At 42.3% G+C, this 24,402-nt stretch overlaps 1 protein-coding gene across 6 annotated transcripts in view; it reads left to right on the forward strand.

Moving 5' to 3' along the window:
- Positions 1-24,402, forward strand: part of SUFU (SUFU negative regulator of hedgehog signaling) — an 83,940-nt gene that overhangs the window by 851 nt on the left and 58,687 nt on the right. For 3 of the 6 annotated variants that reach the window (XM_079312449.1, XM_079312450.1, XM_079312451.1), the window contains exons 2-3: positions 5,100-5,234; positions 23,337-23,473. In XM_079312449.1, coding sequence (XP_079168575.1) covers positions 5,100-5,234; positions 23,337-23,473 — 272 coding nt within the window. Of the gene's footprint in view, positions 1-2,313; positions 2,428-4,565; positions 4,731-5,099; positions 5,235-14,088; positions 14,184-23,336; positions 23,474-24,402 lie in introns of those variants that run through there. The other 3 variants (XM_079312452.1, XM_079312453.1, XM_079312454.1) reach the window with 3 other exon arrangements.

Genomic DNA, 24,402 nt, shown 5'->3' on the forward strand with positions numbered 1-24,402 from the left:
CAGGAGGCACGAGCTCTGTCTCTGGCCAGGAGCCTGGGGATCGAGAGTGGCGGCACTGACCGGGTGAAGCCGTTGTTGCAGCTGGACACATGCTGTGTGTACCCATAAAGGGCAGTGCCAGCTCCTCCTGGCCTTACGTAGCCGTGTGTTATCACAGACTGTGGATCTGCTGCTCCGTGTCTCTGCTGACACAGTGTCTGACACCAGGAACAGCAGTTGTTTATGTGGGATAGTGGCATGAAGGAAGTTCTTGGATGTTTAGCTATCGTGATAAGTGTCTAGCGTCTAATCCCGTGTGAAGAGGAGTTCCTTTTGCTTTTTGCTATCACTTAGCTGCTCATCCCCCTGTGCTGGGGTTAAGAAACATGATCAAGTCACCCCAAAATGTTTGCTTTATGTGACATGGGTCAGTCCCCACCTCAGCACTTGAAAAGAATTAGTAAATGTTGAACTTCTTTAGTTACAGCTCATTTCAACCTGTATATCTTTATCTAGTTAGGGTCCTTAGCAACAGCAGAATAATATCCTCCCTGTGTGCTGTTCTGACAGACAAAGCTATTGTTGTCCATAGAACTGTTGTTTTTAAGTGATTCTAGCAAGAAGTTTGTCTGTTAACCCTTATTGCCTAGGGGAGTATTGTACTAAAATGACATAGTGGGCTGAGATAAGATTTTGCAAATCTGACCTCAGAGACCTCAAAATATAAATAATTTCTTAGTCATCTGTGCGCATCAGTACTTTGGTGGTGGTCTGATCAGTCTGTTTTTACACCTACGTGTAATCATAGATACTCATGAAGCATTTCCAGTCATGTTAGCACTTCTTTTCTATCAACAGCTTAAAACATACTGTCTATATTGATGTAAGGTCTGTGGAGACTGAGGGAAATTTAGGTCTGTAGTGAAGAATGGCAAAGACCCTTGTTTGGGAAGAAACCATGTTGCTTGAGGGATTGTTTAGGGTTTTGCTGCAACTGGAACTCAAGCACTAAAAGAATTGCTGCTCGAAAGGTTGAAGTAAGAAGTAATGTGAAGGCTTGTTTATCCTGGCATTTTCCACTTAGAGGTTTCCCCCAACTGTTAGCTCAGCCAGCAGTGATAGCTGAGAGCTTCTGTTGTAGAGGTGAGCTTCCTACTGCTGTCCTGTGCAGGAAATGCTTGTGAGAGGTAAGGCCTCTGTGGATGCCATAAGTGCTTTCTCTCCTGTTGTTGGGTGAAACTTGGAGCTTGGTTTTGTTAAGTCTGGTAGAAGGACTCTTGCCACAACTCTGCTACTCTGCCTGGGCTGCCAGCTATTAGCTGTTTTAGATTAAAAGAGGAAATTGCTGTACGAAGTTCTTGCCTTAGGAGAAATATTGTAACACTAATCAGCTTTTAATTATATGTATCAGTTTCTCTATGGTTACCAGCAATTTGTTGTTTTTTTTTTTGTTCGGAGAGCTGAACTTGTAGTCTTTGGCTTGCAGATCAGAGCAGACCCTAGCTGTGTATCATTGGAGAATAGGCATGGAGAACTCCATGCCTATTACATAAAGCGGTTTAGCCATGTGAATTGTTTAATGGAACTAATCTTTTAAAATGCTATTTGCATATCTTGGGAGAGAGCTTAGGATTCAGTCAGAACTTCTTGGAAGAGTTTCTGTCTGTTTTTGTGAAGGCCGTGCACCAAGATGGAGTCTCTGTTGACATCCAGTGTCTGCTTTTATTATAAAGTGTGGCAGAGTATCTCAAAATGAAATATCTTGTTGCATAGAATTTCTGGTGAGAAAATAAAATTTATTCTTTTTTTGTGACAGGTTTTGAATTAGGCATAATTTGGGCTCCACTACTGGTTTTTTATCACCTGTCTTAAATTTAGGCCATACTCTCAAAAACCTGTCCAGTGAGCTGTGGTTTGTGCCTTTTGGGATTCACAGACTACTTCTGAAGGGTTGTCAGAGGCAGCTGTGAAAAGCAGTCCTATTGTCAGCTGCTGGGAAGTGACTACAAACAATACACTAACGGGGTGAATGAATTAGGAGTTTTCCAACTTCTTTCCATTCGGGTCTCTTTCCTCTCCGTTTTGCATTTCTCCTTCCACAGAAACTTCAGAGCGCTCTTAGCATCAGGCAAAAGAAGACTCTTGGTGCAGATGCAAATACAGGGTTTCCCCTGAGGCAGCCCTTCCTGCTCCTGAATGAGAACCATGAATAGAGAATGTAACAAATTTGTACTGTACCTCTGGCTTTGAAGTCGGGCTCTTCCTAATAAAATCCTCCAACGCTTCCAGCTCTTTGTGTGAGTGCATGTACTGATATGTAGATTGTGATACAAGGTCGAACCCTGCCGCGGCTGTGGGCGGGAGGATGTACCACAGCAGCGCCGCCGATGATAGAGCACTGAAACCTGCCACCGAAACTGGATGAATATCTGTGCTGACTAACCTTTGGTGAGCATAATTGCCGTGGCTATGTTACTGTGTGCTGTAAGTAGCTGGCTTAAAGCTCGTGCTGGGTGCTTGTGCAGTTGCAGCAGTTTTAGGGTAGGTGTATGGCTTGGATATGTGTTTAAAAATTTAATTAGTCGCTGCTGCAGGCTTTTAGTCTATATCTCTTCCAAGTCTACTGTATTTCTCAGTGAGTAAAGATGATGTGACTGGATCATTGAGCAACGTGTGAACCAGTTGGTAGTGAACTCTGGACAGGATTGAGCTCAGCTCCTCCAGGCTGCCTGGTGCTACATTGCTGTGGCCACCTCTGCGGTCTGCAGGTCTTGTTGTCTCCAAAGTTTGGTCTTTGGAGACATACACAGGATTGCTGGCAGGAGTGATGGAGAGGTGTCCTATACAGGACTTGCCATCTGCATCAGTCTTGACAAGTATGTTTGAGTAGCCCTAGGGAAAGTATATACCCATGGATCAGTCCCTGTCCTGAAAACGGCAGTGTAGAATTTTGTCTTGTGTGTTGTCAGAGTGCCTGTGCCAGCAGTGTTCCAGCAGTGTTTGTTTGACTTCTAAAGTGTTATTAAACTGAGTTTGGAAGCAGGTTTTCTTCATGTAGGAGATGCTGGTTGCTTAGCAGTTTTCCCTTCATTGCAAAGCCCACACAACTGCTCTGGCCACTGACTAGTCTCTCAGACATGTCAGTATATGAACCTCCCTCACTCCGAAGTTTTCCCAGTCCAGTAATAATTGTGTGTGGCTGCTGTTCACTGCTGCACCTCAAGGGTAAGTGACCATCCTGGCTGGAACTGCTTCCATCTGACTGCTTCCATCATGGTTCCCTGGGGGGCTGAGCACTGGCCAGGACATAAGTGCCATGCTCTGAACAGAGCCACCTGAATGGGTGTTTCTGGTAGAGATCTCAGCCTCCAGTGTGACCTGATGCCTGTGAAAGGGAACAGGTGAGGAAAGGGTGTCAGAGGGGACTTGTTTTTTCCTGAGTGTTTCAAACTACTGCTAGACTTTGAAAATAGGTTTTCTCAGGTGTCTGCTGAAGATCAGACTCAGCTCCATCCTGGAGTCTGACATACTCTCTCCATGTTTGCTCACCATTTGCCTTTTATGCCATGAAGGTGCCATTTGTCATACAAGAAGGCTGCATTGTTTTGATGTAGCCTTTGACAATGGACACCTGTGCCACTACTGGGGGTGAACATTCCCTCTGTCCTGCCTCAGTATCCTGGGCTGCATCCTTAACTGACCTGCTGGAGGAACTGCAACTGGTCTTACTTACCATGATGGCCTTATATGATTTAAGAAGAAGCTGTCCTAGGTAAAGTCAGTCATGTTAGACAATTGCTCTGTTTTTGCCAGCAGCAGTAGGAGCAAGGCAGCACAGCACACCTGTGGAGAGGTGAAGGATGTTTTAATACACCAAACTTATGTTGTCTTTTAATAAACCAAGCTGATATGCAGTTTTCTACAGACTTGATAAGGTTGGGCAACAGGAGGAAGGCAGAGGATTTAAAGTAATGTCTCACTGTTACTAGAGTTGGATCTATCTGTCCAGCCATGGAGACTGCTTATGATGATACACAAACCCTCAGGACAAATGAAAGAAGCACAGCCATGCCCTGCAACCTGCAGATGATTGTGTCAGGGTCTAAAAAGACAATAGGCATGAGAGGAATTGATGTGTAGAATCATTGGTTCCAGTGACTGGGGTCATGTGAGTTCAGATTTTCTTCTTTGGAGCAGCTGAGAGTTTTAGTTAAAGACACAGTGTGTTGTAGGCACAAAGTGGTTAAACAGCTCTCAGCTGTGCTGTAACTGTTTGTGGTAGGTGTTCTGTAGTTGACAGGGCAAATAGCAAAACAGTCCAATGTGTTCCTTCCTTCAGCAGGGAGTTGTCCTGTCTTTGCTCAGACAGAGGTGACACAAGTGGCAGGAGGATGTGCTGTGCTGTCTGCTGGCACATGGCCTACATTCCTGTGCCTTGGAGCAGGAAAGGGTGGCTGCAGCTGTGGTGGTTGCTGTGTAGCATAACCTGCCTGTGCTGCACTGCCTTTTGAATTATGCTCTTTTAAGGAAGCCATTCTAATGCTGATGCAGGGGGTACAGTGGTGCTTTTTACTTGTTCTTGGTTAATGCAAGTGGTGTATTTGTAGAAGTTTTGCTGCTGGTTTTACTGAAGCAATGTTTTTCTCCTCCACTGTTTGAACTATTTTGTCTGTGTCCAGAAGTATTTATTACTCTCCTCATAACTTAGTAATTTCAAGATCTGCTTGAGGAATAGCATCACTTTTTGTGAGGTATGTGCCTCTGGACTGAATTAGGAGCTTGCACTGCAGATACAGCCATTGATCTTTTGCTAGTACTGTTTTTCAATTTTCTTTGGGTTTTTTTGTGGGAGCTTTAACATGATTTTTTCAGGGATTTTTGTGCTTTAATGTTAAAAACATTTTTAGCATGTTCACACATGCGCTTTGTCTTCCTGTACTCAGAGCTTTCTGGACTTAAACTAACCTTTCTCTGCAATATATTTTTTTTAGAGGTAATTTGAATATTCTGATTTTTCTTTTTAAACCAGGTCTTTGTACAACCTCTTCTAGCACCTGGGGAGACTTACCATTTTCTTGAGTAAACTAACTTATGTAAGTTTTTTTCTGTTTTTAATGCAGGTTGGGAGGACCTGACCCTCTGGACTATGTTAGCATGTACAGAAACCTGGGAAACCCAGCACTGAATGTTCCTGAGCACTGGCACTACGTCAGCTTTGGGTTAAGTGACTTGTATGGAGACAACAGAGTACATGAGTAAGTGTCATTTAAGTTCTGTAGCTGTGTGTTGTGTTTTATATTGTGTCTTGGGGGTGTGTAGGCAAAGCCCCATCCTGCTGCTCATATTGTTTGAACAGCTGGTTTTCTGTTGAGAACACCCTAGCCCTGCTCTCAAAAAAGATTACGTATGCCTGTTCTTGCATGTAGGAGAAATTCTATGTTCCCCTCTGCAGGCTTTGAATGCAGTATATTTCCTTTCAGTGTTGAGTGGGTTTTTGTTTAAATTTCTTTTAACTGGTTGGGAAATTTTCTTCTAACTGTCTGTCTTGTTGTGTTTTTCACACTCTGTAATCTGTTATGGTCCTACACTTAAATCCTGACCCCTCCCTGTGCATGTTAAATGCCTTCCTCTGGAAAACTGCTGTAAGGGCATTTTTGCTGTTGCTGGCACAGCAGTGTTACTGTCAGCAGACTGCCACCCCTGGCTGTTGAATAAAGTGCCAATTTGTGTAACAGAAGCCTAAAACTCTAATTGTTTGACGTCTTTTCTCCAGTAATTAAATTATTATCTTAGGTTGTTGGTATGGATGGTTTCTAGCAGGCACTTTGGATTAGACCAAGCAGGCAGCATGAGCTGACCCTATACTTGCCTTTTGTTAGCTGACCTTACTCCTTAACTCTAGTTAAAGTGAGTAGCAGTAGCCAAGCCATCATGATTTTGGGGCTGTGAACATAGTCTATTAACCGGCCAGAAAGGGCACAAAGTTTCTGCTGTTGCTGTTTACTGAAACTATCTTTGCACTGTGTTATAGTTGCAGTATAAATGTCCTTGATGGAATGGTGTAGCCAAGGCTCCAGTTCACTCAAGCTTTCCTCCTTTTGTGTGTCTTGGTTAAGATTCAGCCACCAGTTTTTTTTCCATCAAAGAGCTTCTCTTGTAACAGCAGCAGTTGGGCAGTTTGTTTAACTTTACCCATTCCTCAAGACAGTTTCTTCTGTTTTTTTTTTTCTCCTCATGTTTGTGATTACAGAACTGTTTTTCAGAAAACGAGTCTGGAGTTTATACAGGACCCTAATGTCACAGAGATCTGCCTGGTTCATTTAACCAACACCTCTACTAACAAACCTGAGTCGTTAGTTGCAGGGACAGAGGAAAAGTAGGGCAAGTGAAAAAATGAATTTAAGGCCTCCTTCCCTTGCTTCCACAAGAGATCTTGGAACATACAGGCCTTCACATGGTGCTTTTGTTTATAGATCAGCTGTGTGTTTCCCTTTTCTCTGAGTGGCTGGAACAGCATCCCCAACTCCACAGCACTGTGTCCTGAGATGCTCAGCTGTCTGCAGTCTGTCACCTTTAATTTGGCCTCATTCTTGGAGCTACAAAGCTTATTATTATTTGTCCTGTGGAGTAAGTCAGCTCTACCTTGTGTCCAAAAGTCTTAATATACAATTGTGCATGTGGTAGAGCTGTCAAGACCTACACATCTCTTAAACACTGAACCTGAAATCACCAGCTGGTATGTGAGCAGTGTAGACTGGTTGAGAGAAGATTTTCAAAGGAGCTGAGCACTCACCAGCAGTTCTCACTCCTGGGGGCAATTGCTGTTTGCTAAAACTGCTCTCAAAATTTAATGGATGTGGGAGATGCACGTCACCAGCCCAGCCCTAGGTGCATATTGTAGGAGTGGTGGATTTTCCTATGCACTCAGGAGGTTCTTGTTCTCTGACAGGGAATTTAATAAAGGTTTATTTAAGAAAACATGTCTCTTTTTTGTTTGAAGGGCTTTGGTATTCTGCTGTCCCAGGTAAAGTGTGCTGTGGAATGGTTGGCAGGAGCATGGGGTGGCAGAGCAGTTGTTTAAATCTTTGGTGTATTTCCTTTAAAACCAGTGTAGCACTGAACTCTGCTCAATTGCCTTGGCCTCTGGAGACAGGAAAGGGTTTGTGGGTTTTTTTGGATTCCCAGCTGTCTACATAGAGTGCAGATCTGGATCTGCTTGTGGCAGTCAGCAAGGTTCCTACAACAGGGATGTGTTTCCATAGCCTTGCTGTCCTTCGTACTTTAGAAAGGGAAAGATAGAACACTGCCAAAGGTCTTGTTAATTGCCCAGTTTGGGCAACGTGTAGCTTATTTCTTGTGGACCTCTCATGGTAATACAGTGTAGTTTAGAACAATTATAATGCAATATTAAATGAAAAGGACCTTTTGATTTTTTTTGAGTGAGCTAACACTGAATTGGAGGCCCCCGTATTTTTATTTATAATGGAATAGCAAACAGATGTAGCAAATAATGTGAAAATGTTGACTTTAATTTATATTTTTAATAAGAACCTGAAAAGTCTGAAGTAGAGCTCTCCCAGTGCCTCCTTGTTGACAGATTTATTTTCAGTTAAGGCAGCAGTGTTTCCTGCTCTGCTTACGTATCAGCTGTACTCTGCTTACAGAACCAGTCTGGTTTTAACAATAAGATGGAAGAAATCTAAGAATTTCAGACAAGGAAACCTTTTTTGTTTAAAACCCCTCAGTGTTTCATGGTATAATGGCAACCATGACACCAGCTGTGCTGGGCTGATAGCTCTAAAAATCCTAAATCATGATGTCATGACAGTGTTAGGGAACTAAAGGCCTTTCAGTGGGATTTCATGCCAAGCTACTTGCATAGAAATAAGTCTCTCCAGTCGAGCATCTTGCACAACTTGAGTGGCAGCAGAAATCCTTCCAGGATGTTTTTGCAAGTTATATTCCATTTTTAGCTTTTTCTATCTTCTTTCAAATAAAAACAAATGTGTAACTTCTCAAATCTATTCAGCAGGGTTAAAGCAGAGCCTTTTTTTCAGACTGTTCCTGCATTCAGAAGAGATTCTGCACTGCAGTGGTGAGTGCTTGCAGCCTGCTGGCAGGAGGCATTTGCCTGGTGCAGTTGTGGGAGAGGAGGTGCTGAGTCCTGCACTTTTCTCCACCCCTTGCTGGCAGCAACTGCCCATAGCAATGCCAGCAGCAAGGAATGTGTCCCTGTGTGTCTGCACAAAGCCAGTGCCTCAGCTGGCAGTTGCAGGTTTGTGCTCTGATGCCTTGCCATGAACAAGATCAAGGGACAGGTGCCTGATCATTCCTGCAGTTTACAAACATGATGGTAACTTCTTCCTTGGTGGAGAACAGGTGCTTGAGGAAGGTGCTGAGCATCAGCAGGTGTAGCTGGACTCAGACTCCATCAGCAGCAATGCCAGCTTCATCTACTGCTGAGTGCTGCCTTTGCAGCAGCCCTTGGGATTCTCTGACCCAGGAGGCAACGGGCACAAACTGATGCACAGGAAGTTCCACTTGCAGATGAGGAAGAACCTAATTACTGTGTGGGTGACCATGCACTGGAACAGATTGTCCAGAGAGTCTGTGGAGATCCTAAAGAACCATCTGGACACAATCCTGTACCATGTGCTCTGGGATTAACTCGCAAGAGCAGGAAGGTTGGACACTATGATCCTTTTCAACTTTGCCCATTCTGTGATTCTGTGTTACTGTGGTGCTACAGTGTGTGCCAGCCCTGGATGGTGCTGGCACAGGTTTGCAGGGCTGTTCAGGAACTAAGAAAGAAAATGTTTTGCTTCTGTCTTCAGTTTGAGAAAATATAAGGCCAAAGTTGAATCTCCACTTAACTGTTCTGTAGTTTGAGTGCTCATCTTTTTTCTTAATACTTTAAAGAAGTGAACGGAAAGTAAAAACCATAATGTGATAGAATTCCTGAACACCTTGAATAGTCTTATTTGTATTAAAATTGCAGGGTTGTAATTCAGAGCTGAAATAGATACTGAGTCTTAAATTATGAATAGATTGAGATAAGATTTTTATTTGTGGTCTTCCCACATCCCGCAAAGTGACATTCCAACTGTGTATTGATGTTTACTACATCACCTTCATACTGACAAGAGTGGTGGGGTTTGGGGTTTTTTTGGTTTTGTTTTTTTTCGTGGCCCCTAGCCAGGAGTTGAAATGCAGCATCCTATTTGCATAAAACCAGAGAGATTACAGCTGCCTTCATCTCTATTACAGATGCAGGGTACCACCCGCTGAGACAACAGGTTCCAACTTGCTGTGGTCCTTTTGATTTGTGCTGCTTTCCATTTGGAGCAGGAGGGAGCGGTGCATGCCGGGATAACATGTTGTCTCTGTGGGTGGTGCCTCCCTATTAAAGGTGAGGGTAAGCATGAGCCTTTCAAGATCTTCAGTCCAGCTTGTGTTCTGCTTGCTTGTATAGATCCTCTGAATGACCTTAACTTGTAAAAGGGCAAGGATGCTTGTTAGAGCTGGAAGGAAGAAAAAGGAGCGCAAAACTGGATCAGGTAACCAATGCAAGGCTTGAAGAGGGGTGGATGTTTTCTGGAAGGCTTTTTCTGAGTATAAAAGGAGTTTGAAAAGAGTATTTAGAAAATAGCCTGAAAGTTGGAACGAGTGCTCTCTTTCTTTTGAGTTCATGCAGGCTTCTCCTTTGAACCTGCATGAATGTAGGACGGAGTGGTGCTGACAGCTATCACTTTAGTGGCCTCTTAGTTCTGTAGCCTTTCATAAATTTAAAAGCTCACTGCCCTCAGCTTGCCAGCCTTTAGCCTTAAATTTTGGTATTTAATGAGTCCCTAAGTGCTTTATAAACCATATGCCTGAAGCACTGCTGAAATATTACACCAAACTCCAAGGTAACTGAATGCTTTTGAAATGGTGAAGACTGACTCTGCCCTTCTTTGTTTTCATGATAAAACAAAGGGCCTTTTGGAAGACAGTAAATTACAGAGAGGTGGTGGATCTGCATTTCAGCTAAGATTTGTAAAATTCAGCATGTCTGCCTTCAAAGATGAAAGATTGCTGGAGCTGAAGCATCTGCTGTAGCTAAAGGGAATGACATGGAAGAGGATATGAATGAGCATCGATTTAGGAAAGAGGTACAAGAGGTAGGACTTGGAGGAGAGAGAGTCCAAAGTGGACACCATACTCTGGACTTACTATTTTCTTTTCAGGTCTTGTTTGCCCATCAAAGACTGACCCTAAATCTAATGCTTAGTGTTTCATTTGGTCTTCTGTCCGAGGCAGAGGGGAGAGTGGAAGGTTCATGGCAGAGTGCAACAGGAGAGGCCATAGAATTTGCAAGTTCTGTGACAAAAAAAACCCCAAACTTTTCTTTCAATGATAGTTTGAGAATGTGTTAGAGTTGGAAAGAGTAGTTTACCTGCACAGCACAATAAAATCTGTCTTTTAATGGATTTGTCTTGTGAGAGATATTTTTCATACCTAAAGATGTGAGTTAGAATGAGCTTTTCTTAAAATGAGGGTACTTTTTACAAGTCTCACCTGTGTGGATTCTCTGGTGTCTAGAAATACAGGTGTGCTTCCACTGAAATTTGCTTACTGGGGACACCTGTAGATCCTTCTCTTCAGTTTACCTGTTTGTTTTTGCATATTTTGCAGAAATGTGGCATTTTGGGGACAACTCTTCCTCTGAAGGACTGTATTGAATTTGATCAATGAATTCAGACATTTTAAAGAAGCAGATGCACAAGTGTGATCATATAGGGTTCAATTCTCTCTTTCCCAGGCAAAAAACTCCCCAGTTAAACCAAGCATCATGTCTATTTGTGTCCTACTGAGGGTGTCCCTCCAGTGACTGCCATGCACCAGAGCCCTCTAAGGCTTGTGTTTCATTGCTGGAGGCAGACCTCCCCTGAAGCTATGGTCACCACAGGGAAATCTGATTTTCCCTCCTCCAAGGCAGAGTGCACTTGGCTTCCAAATGTCATTTGCTGGAGGTAGTTAGTACCCTTAATGAAATGAAAGATGTGGGCCACCTACGGAGAGCAGCGTGCTTTGTGCGCGGTCTGTCTGTGTTCACGTGCAGGGGCTGTGGGACGAAACCACTCTTGAGCTCTGCTAGATCTGGAATGTTTTTTTGAAGCATTGAAGGAAATTCATTTAACATTTATGGCACCGTAGTTGAATTTACAAGAAGGACTGTTTTCAATAAAAACAAAAAAAAAAAAAAAAAAACCCAAAAAAAAAAAAAAAAAGGAAAAAGATTGGATGGAGGTTTAGCGCTGAGCGTTGAAGGCAAACACCACTTCCTGTTGGGTAGTGTGTCTGCACTCCAGTGGTGCATCCTGGTAGGATGAGCCTCTTGCTGCCATGCAGGGGAAGGGACATGATGCTCAAACTGGATGTTTTTATGGGGTTTTTTTGCCAACAGAACTTCCACATTTATGATCTTGGCACACTGGAGAGAGTTGATCGGAGACATGGCTTCCTTACTCTGATCTCCAAGCTGGGTTAGTACAGAATCGTGGGAGAATTTGCAGCCTCTGCTCTCCCAGGAGGTTCAGCCTGCCAGGAGGAGAAGTGACTGGCAATCAAAACTGGGTCTTCCAGTGAAAGATTGCTTTATCAGATAAGATCTGTTTGTGATGATTTAAAAATCAAGAATTAAAAAATAGCGCTTTTTTCCACTGAGACATGAAGGTATAAATATTTTTGAGCAGTGCAGCCATTCCAGCTGTGAGATCATTGGCATTTTTTAATCCATTTGCTGCCTGGAATAGAGATGCTAACAAAATAAACGTTTGAAGAAATAGATCCAAGTGCTGTTATTCATACCTAATCCCCTTTGTTTTTTCAACAATGTGTTTTTAATGTTGGGAACATGCCTTCTTGACTAGTACTAGAATAGTGTATGCTTTGTGATGAGGCAGTGGCTACAATTGGTAACAACAAATTATCACTGATAATAAAGTTTCCAATTTTATGTGAAATTTGAGCTATTGGTGTTTCTCTCGTCTAAATGGGAAACTCCGTGGTGATGACCTAACTCAGCTGCCTCTCTACTGTCATCTCAATTTTGAATCAAGGCCCAATAGGCAGTGACACCAGGCTAACAAAAGAGGGCTGCAAATCTTGGTGGTCTCCCATTCAGATGGTATTGCCTTCCTTGGACAAAGGGGTGAGTAGGGCTCCTGAGTGCCACTCTGCCTCTAGGGATGGTAAACAAGGGACGGATCACTGGTGGGAGGCATTTTTTGATCACTTGACAAAGCTGGGTAGATGGGATACCACCTGACAAAGGGCTGAGGTTTAAAGGAAGATTTTGCAAGAGCTCTTAGGAACAAAAAGGAAAAAAAATAGGCCAGAAAACTGGTTTTTTTCAGGATGTAAACAGGGTGGGCGGAGGTGAAGGGGGACTGAGCCATTCTTGGGGAGCTCTGATTTAAGCTCAGAGGATACAGACAAGGGAAGGAGGGAGGAGTGCACAGATGGCTCATTGTTTTGTCTAGCTCAACATTCTTGCACTGCCAAGTGAAGGGCAATTGTTTTAAAATCCTTTTTTCGAAGAGTGCTCTTTGCTTTCCAGTTATCCCTAGTCCCTGAGATGCAAACTGTAAACCATAGGGACTGGTCTTAAATGCCCATTTGTTTTGGAGGGTCAGTCCAAGAGGCCCTGGGCAGTTGCTGGGTGGCAAAGTGTTGCTTCTCTAAAGGAAGGGGGGGAAAAGAGTACTCCTGGGAAAAATGCACTGCAGCATTTGGGGAGGAGGTAAGAACAAAAGGATGCACAGGAGGAGCTGATGCAGACCAGTGTCTGGCTTGGGGGCCTTTACCAAAGCTATGAAATGTATTATGAAACTGACACATACCTTACCTGCAGGATCTCTGATGTACAGTATAGTTTTCTTATCGTGTTTCCTTTTTTTTTTTTTTTTTTTGTTTTGTTTTTTGGGGTTTTTTGGGGGGTTTTTTTGGGTTTTTTTTGTAGCAAATCATTCATTAGTATAAAGAAATACTGCCATTTCTATACTGTTATTCTTTCTACTGCTCCAGTTGCACTGGCACATCTTCTTCCCCTCCTCCCCTGTAAATTGTTGTGGCCTTTCTGGAGCTGGGGCCTTTTTTTGGCATAGTTGACAAAAATAAACCATAGAGGCAGCAGTTGTTATGGATAAGGCTCAACAGGGGAATTTTACCAGTAGAACTACAGCAATATAATTATACTGGTAGACTAGTTACAGTAAATTTCCTCATGAAGACAAGCCTTAAGTTGACATTTCCTAGCTAAGTTGAATCCATATGTATAACCTTATTACGCAAAAATAATATGTTTCTGGGCCTTGAATTCCTTTTTTACCCAGAAGAGTAACATTAAGCAGAAAAGCAAAGAATTTAGTGTTCAGAGATAGATGGGGGATTTTTCTCTAACAAGCAGTTGTGATGAGCTGTATGCTGACCTCTGCCTTTTTTAGTGGGCAGATTATTCCTCCAAAAGTGATCAGGAACATGAGCAGAGTGTTCCTGATTACTGCATTAAAATGTAAGCAGTACTGAAATATGCTGTAAGTTGACATCTCTCTCCCAACTTTCCTGCTGTCTGAAAGACAAGCTGAGCCATTTTGCAGTTCCCATAACTTACGTGGTTTGGCTGAGAGGCAAAACTATTTTACCACTATTACAATGCTTAGGGGTAAGCCTGGAGTCTCTGAAAGGATAGTGAAGGAATGATGCTTTCTTCCTTCCTCTGTTTGATTTTTAAGAGGCATAGATTTATTTTATCCTTTTGGACATTGTCTTACAACAAATGGAGTTTGTGTAACATTCACAAGCCCTAGAAGTTTAAAATGCTTCAAAGGAAAGATAGTCTTTCAGGAGAAGCTTAACACTTAAAGGCAGATTTAAAAAAAATGTTAAGTAGACTTTTCATTGCAGATGCCTCGTTTCCCTTTTGGGAGTCTTTCACCTGTGGGAAGATGGTTTGTAAGGCTAGTTCAGAAGGCAGTTTTCCTTAATGAATTACAGCTGTACTGATTACCATGGAGTGGAAACAGCCTTGCCTGCCCAATGAGGATGGGTGTTACAAAAGAGTGGGTTAGCTGGAGCACCAGAGTTTGCTGCAGTTTGAGATGGACTCTGCTGGCTGTGCTGTGAGGAGGAAAGGACATGTGGTTATGCAAGGAACAGACAAGGTAAGAAGCTGTGTGAGGGACAGACAGGATTAGGTGGCCAGGTAAGGGACAGGTTTAGAATAGCTGGTCATGCAGAAGGGAGAAGGAGAGAAGGAGTTAGTGCTGTGTGGAGCTGCTGTGAGGAAAGGAGTCAGTACTGTCTGGAGTTGCCTGAGAGAAGGCATGAAAGTTTTTGATAAGGGACTAGTGGTGGTACCAGTTGTGTCCATCTCGGCAACTGCAGCATTCACCAGCAGACTTGGAATTACAGCTCAAGCTCCAAGGACCTTTCACTGCCTGCTTAATTGATTAAGATCTCTCATGGTTCTCATCAGTATATTTTTAAGTGCACCCTTTGCAATGAAATGAGACTAAATTACTCTCTATCAGTTTCAAGGCATTCCATTCCCCCTTGTCCTGTCACTTCATGCTGTTGTCAAAAGTCTTTCTCCAGCCCTTTGGGTACTGGAAGGTGCTTCAAGGTCTCCCTGGAGCCTTTTCTTGTCTAGGCTGAACAGGCCCAACTCTTGGCCTGTCCCACGTCCTCTGGACATCTTCATGTCCATCCTCAGGACTTGCAACAGATCCAAGTTATTTTTAGAATGGGTGTCCCAGAGTGGGGTGCAGCAGCCTAGGTGAGGTTTCACAAGAGCAGAATAGAAAAACAGAACCACTTCACTCAACCTGCTGGCCACACCTCTGATGGTGCAGCCCAGGACACAGTTGTCTTCTTGGGCTGCAGGTGCACCTTGTTGGTTCACATTGAGTATTTTGTCAACCAGCAATATGTGGCTCCTACAGCCTGCTTGCAAGCTGTAGGAGTTCAGGCTCCTAAAAGCTCCCAAATACCTTTTATGCCCTGTGTTCATTTATTGCATAGCTGAGAACTTAATTGTGTGAGAGTCCTAAATTTGTGCTCAAGGATATGTTAAAGTTGCTTCTTGCATGATTTTTCTTAATGCACATTCTTTAGCCAGCAGGAAAGTAATGGGAGACACCAGTATTTATATTCTAGGTAATATATTGGAGTCCTAATCCTCGCCTGAGACTTTCAGGCAACGCTGAAAAATACTAACTGTAGTTGTCAGTGGCTTTGAGGTTTTTTTCATATTCTTTCCACCCTCTCTACAGCTTTTGAAAGGCGCTTTTGTTATGCGAATAGGTTCCTCCCAGCAGCTGCAGAACTTTCCACAGTAGGAGCTTGGAAGGAGCCAGCAGGCACTGCAAGGAAAGTTGGTGTCCTTTTCCCAGCTGCTCACCAAGCACAGCAATCCTGCCCTTGCCAGCCACGCTGGCTCAAACTAGCCCTTTGCTAATGCTCTCTTGCCTGGTGAGGTTACAGCTGAGCTCTTAGGTGAAGTTGTGGAGATCTGTTCCCTGACTGTCAGAGCTAAGGATTCAGTGCCAATATGAAGTGGGATCCATGTGCAGATGAAAGTTTGTCTTCCCTAGTGCACTGTCATGCAGTGACTGTGTGCTTTGTTGGCAGAATCACCTCCAGCTCAGGCCAAATGAGAGCACTGTTCTTCTGGGTCTTGTAGAAATGAAGGACAAGTAGTTCTGAAGTGCAGCATAAACAGGCAGCTTAAGTAAAATATTACAGATCTTGATAAAGTTTTTCTTTCTCATTAGTGCCTTCACTCTTGTTCTGTGAATGCAATAGTAAATCCTTATTGTACTTAGACTTTCTTTCCAGATACTTTCAGTGGGCATTAAGATGATGCAAGTCTGCTGCAACTTCCCAGGCTTTTCAGTGTTTGCACTTTCTTTACCAAGAAGTACAGTCTCACTTGTGGTGCTTGTTGTGGTGGTTCAGAACCTGCTCTCAACACCTCACCTGGGCTGGGACTGGTTCTGAACTCACCTGGTTCTGCTGGCCATTAAGTGGGAAGCCAGAGTAGCTATGTGGAGAAATGTGTGAGCCCTTGAACTGAAACACATGGTCAGTAGTTTAGTTACTTGATTACACATTGATTTATTTATTTTTAATAAGTTGGTTTGGAAATCTTGAAGACAAAATGATTTGGTCTTGTCACTGTAGTAACAACTGTAGAGGGAGAGTAAACCATCACCTACTGGTATAGCTACATCCATGCACCATAAAATAGAGAAAATAAAATGTAAACTGCCCTCTTGTGAACATATTTTGCTGGAGTAGGGAGTGACATATCCCATGCAACCTCCTGTTTCATATTTAGTTGTTTTAGTCATTTCCCGTGTTCTGTATTTGTCCATGCTGTGCAGAATGTGGAGTTAATTTCCCAGCTTTTGTGACCATGATAGATGGAGTATATAAGCATTTCCTATATGGTGAGTGTGTAACATTACTCTTTGAAGCAGGGAAATATCATTATTTACATCTGAGAATCAAATTCCTAAGTAACTTGTTGAGGAGGATGAGAAGTTTGTAGCAGACAGGAGGTTCAAACTGAGGTTATCTGGATGCTGCTTTAGCACTTTCAGAGTATTCTGAAGTTTCCTGATGTAGCATTAGTGACGAGGCAGATTGATCCTTTTGGCACCAATGGGGCCTTTGCAGCTTTTTGCCCTTCATCTGCAAGCACTACCCCTACATGTGTGACTGTATGTTGGCATTCTCCAGAATGGGACAATAATGCTGCCAAGCCTCTAGAGCTCAAAGGGATTAACAGCTTTGCTAAGCATGATCCTGTCCTTCTTCCAGATGCTGCTGCTTTCATGGCATGGACAGCAGAGCCTCAAAGAAGCAGCACCTAGATTGCCTTAACTTGCAGCCCAGCACATTAAAATGACCAGAAAATTGATGGTGGTTTACTTTAACATACTAGGCTGAAGATAGCACAGTTCAGGAGCTGTTTCCCAGGTGGCTGAGCAGGAGCTGAGTGTGGGAACCACTTCTGTCAAGATGAGTTTAACCCTAGTGTTTGTGAATTATCAGCTGTGGGTCCTGCAAGCACAGTTCTGGATATAGAGTATCAGTAGCAGAAGTTCATACCTGTGTTCCTGTTCTTTGTAGGATCCTTTGGGTTGGGACTTTGAAAAGTTTCCAGTTGATGCTTTCTCAGTGTGCTGACTTCCCTGGATCACATGCCTAGAGCCTATTCCAGAGTTTGATCACTATCTAGTGACACTATATAAAACAATTGTCTGCCAAATTAAAAAAAAGGTTGACTCGACTCTAGGTTTAGAGGAAAAAACAATTTATCTGTTGTATCAACTTTTGTTATTTACAGAGACAATTTTGTAAAAACTAATTCTAAACTGTGTCTCTCCAGGTTTCAGGGACAAGATTGTAACTGGCTGAGTTTTGAAGAAGCTGAATAGTAAAATTTGTGAAATCAGTATTGTACCTTGTGTCCTCTTCTCCCTCTGCCCTGTAACAGCTCTTCCCTCATTGAATGGTAGCTCAGTGAAATGTAGTTCTGTTTTCATACTGGCCAGCACAAATCAATTCACAAATTTTTACTCAGATCTATTTCAGTGTAAGCTTTCTAAGTGGGGCCTACATTAGTGTTTCAGAAAGCTGAGAAATGCCTCAGAGTGAGTGCCTCTGCATCTGTTTGGATTTAGATATTGGAATAAATCTCTAAAAACAATTTAACTTTCTAGAAAGAGTTTTCCATTTGGTTGATGGCTTACACATTTGATATGATGTACTGCAAGAGCAAGCTCTTAGCAGCAGCTGCCATCTCAGACATTTCTGAGCACTATCACTTTCCAACAGTGATTTTACATGAACAGAAATCTTTGAGCACATGTTCATTTTATGTTTAATGTTGTATTTGCCCTGCTTATGCATGAAGTTTTTTCTTAGATCAAGCTACAAAAGAGTCCAGTAAGATTGTGTGTGCAAGTTTGGGGTGACAGGAGCTCATGGAATTTCCTGCTGAGTGCTCTGAAGAGATAATCATCTGACATGCAGATAACCACCCTCTGCTTCTCTCAAGTGTTTTTATGTGAATGAATACTTCTTTAAGTGTCAGGAAACAATCCAGGAGAATATGGGAGTAAGCAGGTATGTTTAGGCTGAAATAACTCTATTGGAAACTTTTTAAACCTTTTATATAAAGGGGTTGCTGTGCTTGTTTTCTTATGTAATTGCTTTCCAGGAACCTCCCAGTATGCTGTTGGGGTTCTCAGATGAGTTTTTATACTGTTAGACAGCTGCACTAAAAGCAACCACTTCCTGTTAGGCAAGATGATGGAAGCACTAGGTAGGGTCCCTTTTTTCCTTCTTTTTTTTTTTTTTTTTTTTTTTTTTCCTTAAGCTCTGGAATCTGAGGGTCATTTGCTTATGGTGGGTAGAAACTGTGTGATGCACCTGGAGCTTGAATTCAGAAGACTGGCTGTGCATAATCTTGTTAAAGGCCTTGCCTGATGTCCTTCCCAGGAGATAGAGACACTCAAGTGTTCAGCTCAGTGGCTGCTGAAGGCTCCTCATTTGGTTTTGGACAGGAGACCACCTTTTGTGTTGTTTGCTAGTGAGCAGTAAAAGGGAAGTGATTCATGTCTCAGGTGATTCAAGTGATTCTCAGGGAGGACCTGTCAAGTCACTGGGTACCTTGATGTTCTTAGTGACACCAGCCCTCTGTGTTGCTAATAGTAGTCTCTTTGGTACCTAATGGAAAAATCTTCTGGGACAGGTATTAGCTCTGCAGCCTTAAAACACTATTGAGGTTTGAACCCCAAAGTGCTTTGGTCTCATCAGGCAGAGTGGTGCATACTGCCTGTCACCTTGGTTTGACCATCTCCTCAAAATTTGAAAAGATCCTGAGAAGCTGATCTAGAATACTGAAAGCTATGGATTGGCAATTACTGTGTTGGGAATTTTTTTTATGGATGGGATGAGGATTGTGGATACAATTAAAATTGGTACTGATGCAAATAACAGCAGCCCTTCCTTCCTGATGTCAGGTTTAGAAATGTAGTGATACTGTGTTTTTGCAGCCTTGAAAATGGTGTCAGAGTAGCTCACCAGGAGCAGAATAGGTAACTGTTCTTGTAGAAGATACAGAAAAATGAAGTTAAAGAGTTGAAGTAAAGGGCATTTTAAGTGGTTTCACAAAAGCAGTGTTGAAGCAGCTGAAAACTGAGTCTGAGACAAGTAATTCCAGAGTGCTGTGACCTTGCTTGCCAGAAGAGACTTCGTTTATGTCTCTGAAACTGTTGGGAATGCAGCTGTGATTTCTGAAAGTGCAGTCCTAACTATCCCCAAACAGCCTGAAAGGGCTTTCTTGTTGTTCTCAGGCTGAAATAATCATAGTGATTTCCCTATGTAAACTCCCTTTTCCAGGGATTGGTTCACCTAGTATATTTATATGCACATACTCTTAAACTCTCAAAAAAATAAACACCTAGTACACTCTGCTCCTTGTACAGAGCTGTGCAGTTTTCAAAAGCAGAATTGCAGAAATACTGCCATTTGCACTGCAGTGAAGCAAACCTTCCCTTGTCCTTACAAAAGTGAGAATGAAAATGCTTTGGCAAATAGCTTTGATTTAAACTGAAAAGCCTCTGGTTTTCAGAGCTGCTTTTAAAGCAACGGCTATTTTGGCTTTTGATCCTCTTAAGCTGCGTTATTTGATGTGAAAAACACCCTGGGTACTCTGCTGCAGAGGGGAGCAGCTTTTCAGTTCTCTGTGTGTGGCTTCAGGAGAGGGCCTGGCAGAGTGTGGGGTGGTGGGGGACTTGGGGCAGCCTGGTTGCACAGCTCTGTAAATAAAGGGGCCTCTATTTCTTTGTATTCTTTTGCTGGAACTAAATATCATGATCAGTGAAACTCTTACCTCATTAAAGGAACAAGCCAGGCTCCTCCAGAATGTGCACAGTGCTGCAGTGTGGTTTGTTCTGCTGAGCTGATTTGCTGAGCAGATAAAGGGAGTTTTAACCTAAGAATGGCATGTAATATATGACCTTGGCTTTTGAAAGGTTTATTTTTGTTCTTTTGACAAAATAAGGTTTTAATATTAAATATGGGGTTGGATTTGACTTGGCAGATACCAGAGCCTTCTATTACTGCAGTAGTCATAATACAAAACTATCTGATGTGTGCCGATGAGCGTGCAGCAAGCCAAGAATTTCTCCATCAGTGTTTACTTTTCTGAAAACTTACCCTGTTGCTTTGCAGTTGGGTTAGCTGAAAAAGTGACATGCCCTTGTGTTGGACAGAGCAAAGCAGAGATGGGTACAATATTGTCCATGCTATCCCTGTGTACTTAGCATCTTTAGTTTTGGGGCAAAATCCTTTAGAAGAAACTTTCACTCAAAACTTCAGAACTCACCAGAACCAAGGCATAAAACAAACTATGTGAAATATTCAGATCTGTTAGTATAGAAATTTAATGCCATACTGCAGCTTTTAGTTTGTGTAGCCAGGGCCATGCAAGAATACAAAATATGATTTCTGAGGCTTTCTTCCTGCACATGTTCCATTTCAGATCATCATCTTACTGTAAAGCTGAGGTGCTTTTGGGGTGCTGCACTGCAAGAGTTTGGCTGGAGAAATGACCTGTAATGCACTTCAGTGCTGAGGTGCTGAACTAAACTCTGAAGTCTTTCTTCTAAATGGGCTGTAATTTGAATTGGTTGCCTTCAGATTTAAACCACTACCAGTCCTCAAGAAAACAAACAAAATAAAACCCCCACAAACAAAAAACACTTGCCAAAACCCAAAAACTAACAAATAAACCCAAACAAAAAAAGCCAATATGAACACCCAACCAACCTAACCACGATCAGAGAATCCCACCTTCCACTAATTCATTGCTCACCTCCCTAGCTCTCAGAGAAGCCAGCCCCAAATGGTGCCAGCATCTTATTTCTGTAGATCAAAGGCTGTAATCAAAATGTGTTGCCTCTGCAGCTGGCACAGGAGTTGTGTCAGGCTGACCTGCTGGGAATGCTTTCCACTGGAAAGGAAGCAGGTTGGTGCAGGTACAGGTAGCAGAGAACGTGGGGAGGTCTGTGAAAGAGCTCCTGGCTTCCATGTGCTTTAGCAAGATTTCTTCCATCTGTGTGCTATTGTTACCCTTCCATCCAGTTGGGGTTTTCTGTGGGTTGTTGTTGTTTTGTTTTTTTGGTTTTTGGGTTTGTTTTTTTTTTGGTTTTTTTTGTTTCTTTTGTGTAAATGAGGCTTGTTTGGTCTTTCTCTTCTGGAAGTATTGTTAGGGGTTTTAGCTTGTTCATTGACTGGCTGGATGAAGGTGGTTGATTTTCTAGAAGTTTTCTGGAATTTTGGGGGAAATCTGGAACTTTCAGGAAGAAGCACAAGTTGAACACCTGCAAGCCTGCAAGGTGTGGTGGGCTTTTTCCCAGCTTCTTGACATCCTCCTAAGAGAATGCTTAAGCAGTGGAGACACCCTTTAAAAGGAGGACACTGCCATGACAACCCAGTGTTTCCTCATGAAATAGAGAGGAATCTCTGTGTCCTTGTGAGAGACAAGCCATTTGCTCTGTCTTCCATTGGCACATGTATCTGGAGATCTTGGATTTGTGCCAAAAATCATTTCCCATGCTACTTGCTTCTCCACTAGCAGACTGGTGCATCCTTAGAACAAATTTTGAAGCTGGGGCCAGTGTGAGCACTTATAGTGAAAAGGATATCCATAAGAAAAACCAAGCTGCATAACTTGGCTACTGGATACATCTCTGATTTTCCTAGACCAAGGGTCAGAAGCATACTGGGAGGCTGTAGGTGTGTGTAGCTCCTGAAGCTCATGTCTGCCTCCATTCCCAGGTACATCCCTCAAACCTCATCCAGGAGCTCTGATCCTGGGTTATGGTCCATTGCTCAATGAGAGAAATTTCATGGCAGCTGTTCAAACTGCATTGAACTTACCTTCAAATACAAGACTTTTATTAATAATAACAGCAAAACCTTTGGCAAAAATACTAACAGAATTACTATGCTAATTATACTCTGAATATTAATATTTCTTTCTATTAAAGACCTGTCTAAGTTAAGCATGAAGTATTTCCAAAGTAATTACAAGTATTCAAAGCCACATGTCATAATTTCCTCAAAACCAGATTACCAAACTAAAATTAAACAGATCAAATACTTTTACTTTATAGACTGTTACCTCTGAACAGCTGCACAGTGCAGGTGAACTGCGTATTTTTAAATTTTCCCTGTATTTTCACCAACTTGGGACCATTAACTATAGAAAAACATTAAGTCTAATCTTTAAATACAAATCTCTCCCATGTAAATAAAATTCTTCTAAGATTTAACTGTTAATTTGAGACTCTAAGCATTGTATGATGCTGCATTTTCTGAGTGTTCTTTGGAAGAAACATCTTGAATCTTTGGGTATTTTTTTTTTAATCTTAAAAGGGAAGTAGCTTAGTTCTTGTTTCCTTAGCCTTTTAAAAATTATTTATTTAGTAGTTCTCTGTTTGAGTCACACTACCATATGAACAAATCCATTTAAATAATGTTGCCTGTCAGCTTTACAGCTTTGTAACTACTTTGTGTTGTTGACCAGCAATGTTCTCCTAAATACAAGTGTTGCTTTAGATTGGATGGATACTCACCTAAAGACTTCTGTTACTTAGTAGCTTTCATTTGGATCAATATAAAGCATGTGTGGTCTTCTTTAAACAGTTAGTTTTGGGAAGTAGAGAGCCAAGAGGTTAAAAAAAAAAAAGCCTACTAAACTCTGTCTGATTGCATATTAGAAGTAAAGCTGTGTTGTTTCACAACATGCCTTGAAAGAAGGAAATTCAATTGGGAGCCATCTTACTTTCCAAAAAATTTAACTGTAGAAGATCAGCTGGAAGGCTTTTTGTTAACTTTCATCTTTCTTAAAAGTGACCCTTCATAATGTGTTTAAGTTTCTGATTTATGCTTTTTCCTGGAATCAGTTCTTGAAAACTATCCACTTTGAAGCATTTTTTGTTCCTCCCTTTAAGAATTTTTTTTTTTCCTTTACTAACTAATATATGAAACTAATGAACCACCATAAGGATGCTGATTGTCCAAGGTGCACTTTGCATTTGTGAGGCTGTCACTGTCCTGTACCAGTCAGTTAGGTTATGAAGGTACAGAGCACAGGACTCCCTGCCCATCCAAATCCCACTCCCTGCATGGCTGGCTCTATGAGGAGAATGCTCATCCTTTTTCCATGGTTCTCCTCTTAAATCCTGCTCTGGTTGCAAGAAGTGCCATGACTTTTTCCTTTTCACTCCTTCCAGGTTTACAGGAACAGATGGACCGAGTGGTTTTGGGTTTGAGCTGACATTCCGGCTGAAGAGAGAGACGGGGGAGTCGGCACCACCCACCTGGCCAGCAGAGCTGATGCAAGGCTTGGCCAGATATGTCTTCCAGTCAGGTACCACAGGTTAAATGCATGGCTTTGCTTTTTCCTGCTCTAGTTTTGAAGGGCCATATCTGTAACAGGGTGTGACACTCATCATGTCATCATGTGTCTCATCAGCACCCAGTCAGGTCATGGGAACCCAAAAGAGTTTCTTCCTACAGCCTAGCCTGCAGGGACAAAACCAGTTTTTGCTCAGGTACTGCAAATCTGAGTATTGAAAAACTGAAGTTACGTGAGAGTAACTATAGGAAGTCTGCCCAGTGACTCTTTCCTGCATAGTTGGGTTCATAGAATTGCAGAATCACAGAATAAGCTAGATTGGAAAAGGCCTTTGAGGTCATCAAGTCCAATCTATGACCTAACACTTCATCAACTAATCCATGGCACTGAGTGCCATGTCCAGTATCTTCTCTCAGCAAGAAAAACCCATTTGCTTATCTTGAATGGCTGAGGAGCAGCCATCTGCTAAGGTCTCACTTCTCATCAGAAGTGCCATAATTCCCAAAAACATTGCAGCTCCATCACAGGCAAATCCCTTCCAGTGGTCCCTGCAGCTGAGCAGTAGCAGTGCATATGAACATGGAGTTGTTGGGATGTGGAACTGTAGAAGTTGTAATGAATACCAAGGCTGGGAGGGCCAGGGTATTAACAATTGTGAATCATTACTGCAGATGGTGAATTGCCAGAAAACTGGGAACTAGGATGCCCACAAATCATCCTCTAGCACTGTTCTTTCTTAGTTTCATTTATACTCATAAATTGAATGTTACTTTTAGTGTCAGCACATGAAAACTTGTGGAATGACTGATGGCTAATGTACTTGAAAGATGCTTTCCAGCATCACAAGATCTGAATGAAAATATTTAAAGAACATTTTTTAACCTAATTTGAGGTCCTTTACATGTAAAGTACTGTCTAAATCAGTGATTATTGAATTGGTG

The sequence above is a fragment of the Erithacus rubecula genome (genome assembly GCF_903797595.1).
Source record: "Erithacus rubecula genome assembly, chromosome: 9".
NCBI lineage: Eukaryota > Metazoa > Chordata > Aves > Passeriformes > Muscicapidae > Erithacus > Erithacus rubecula.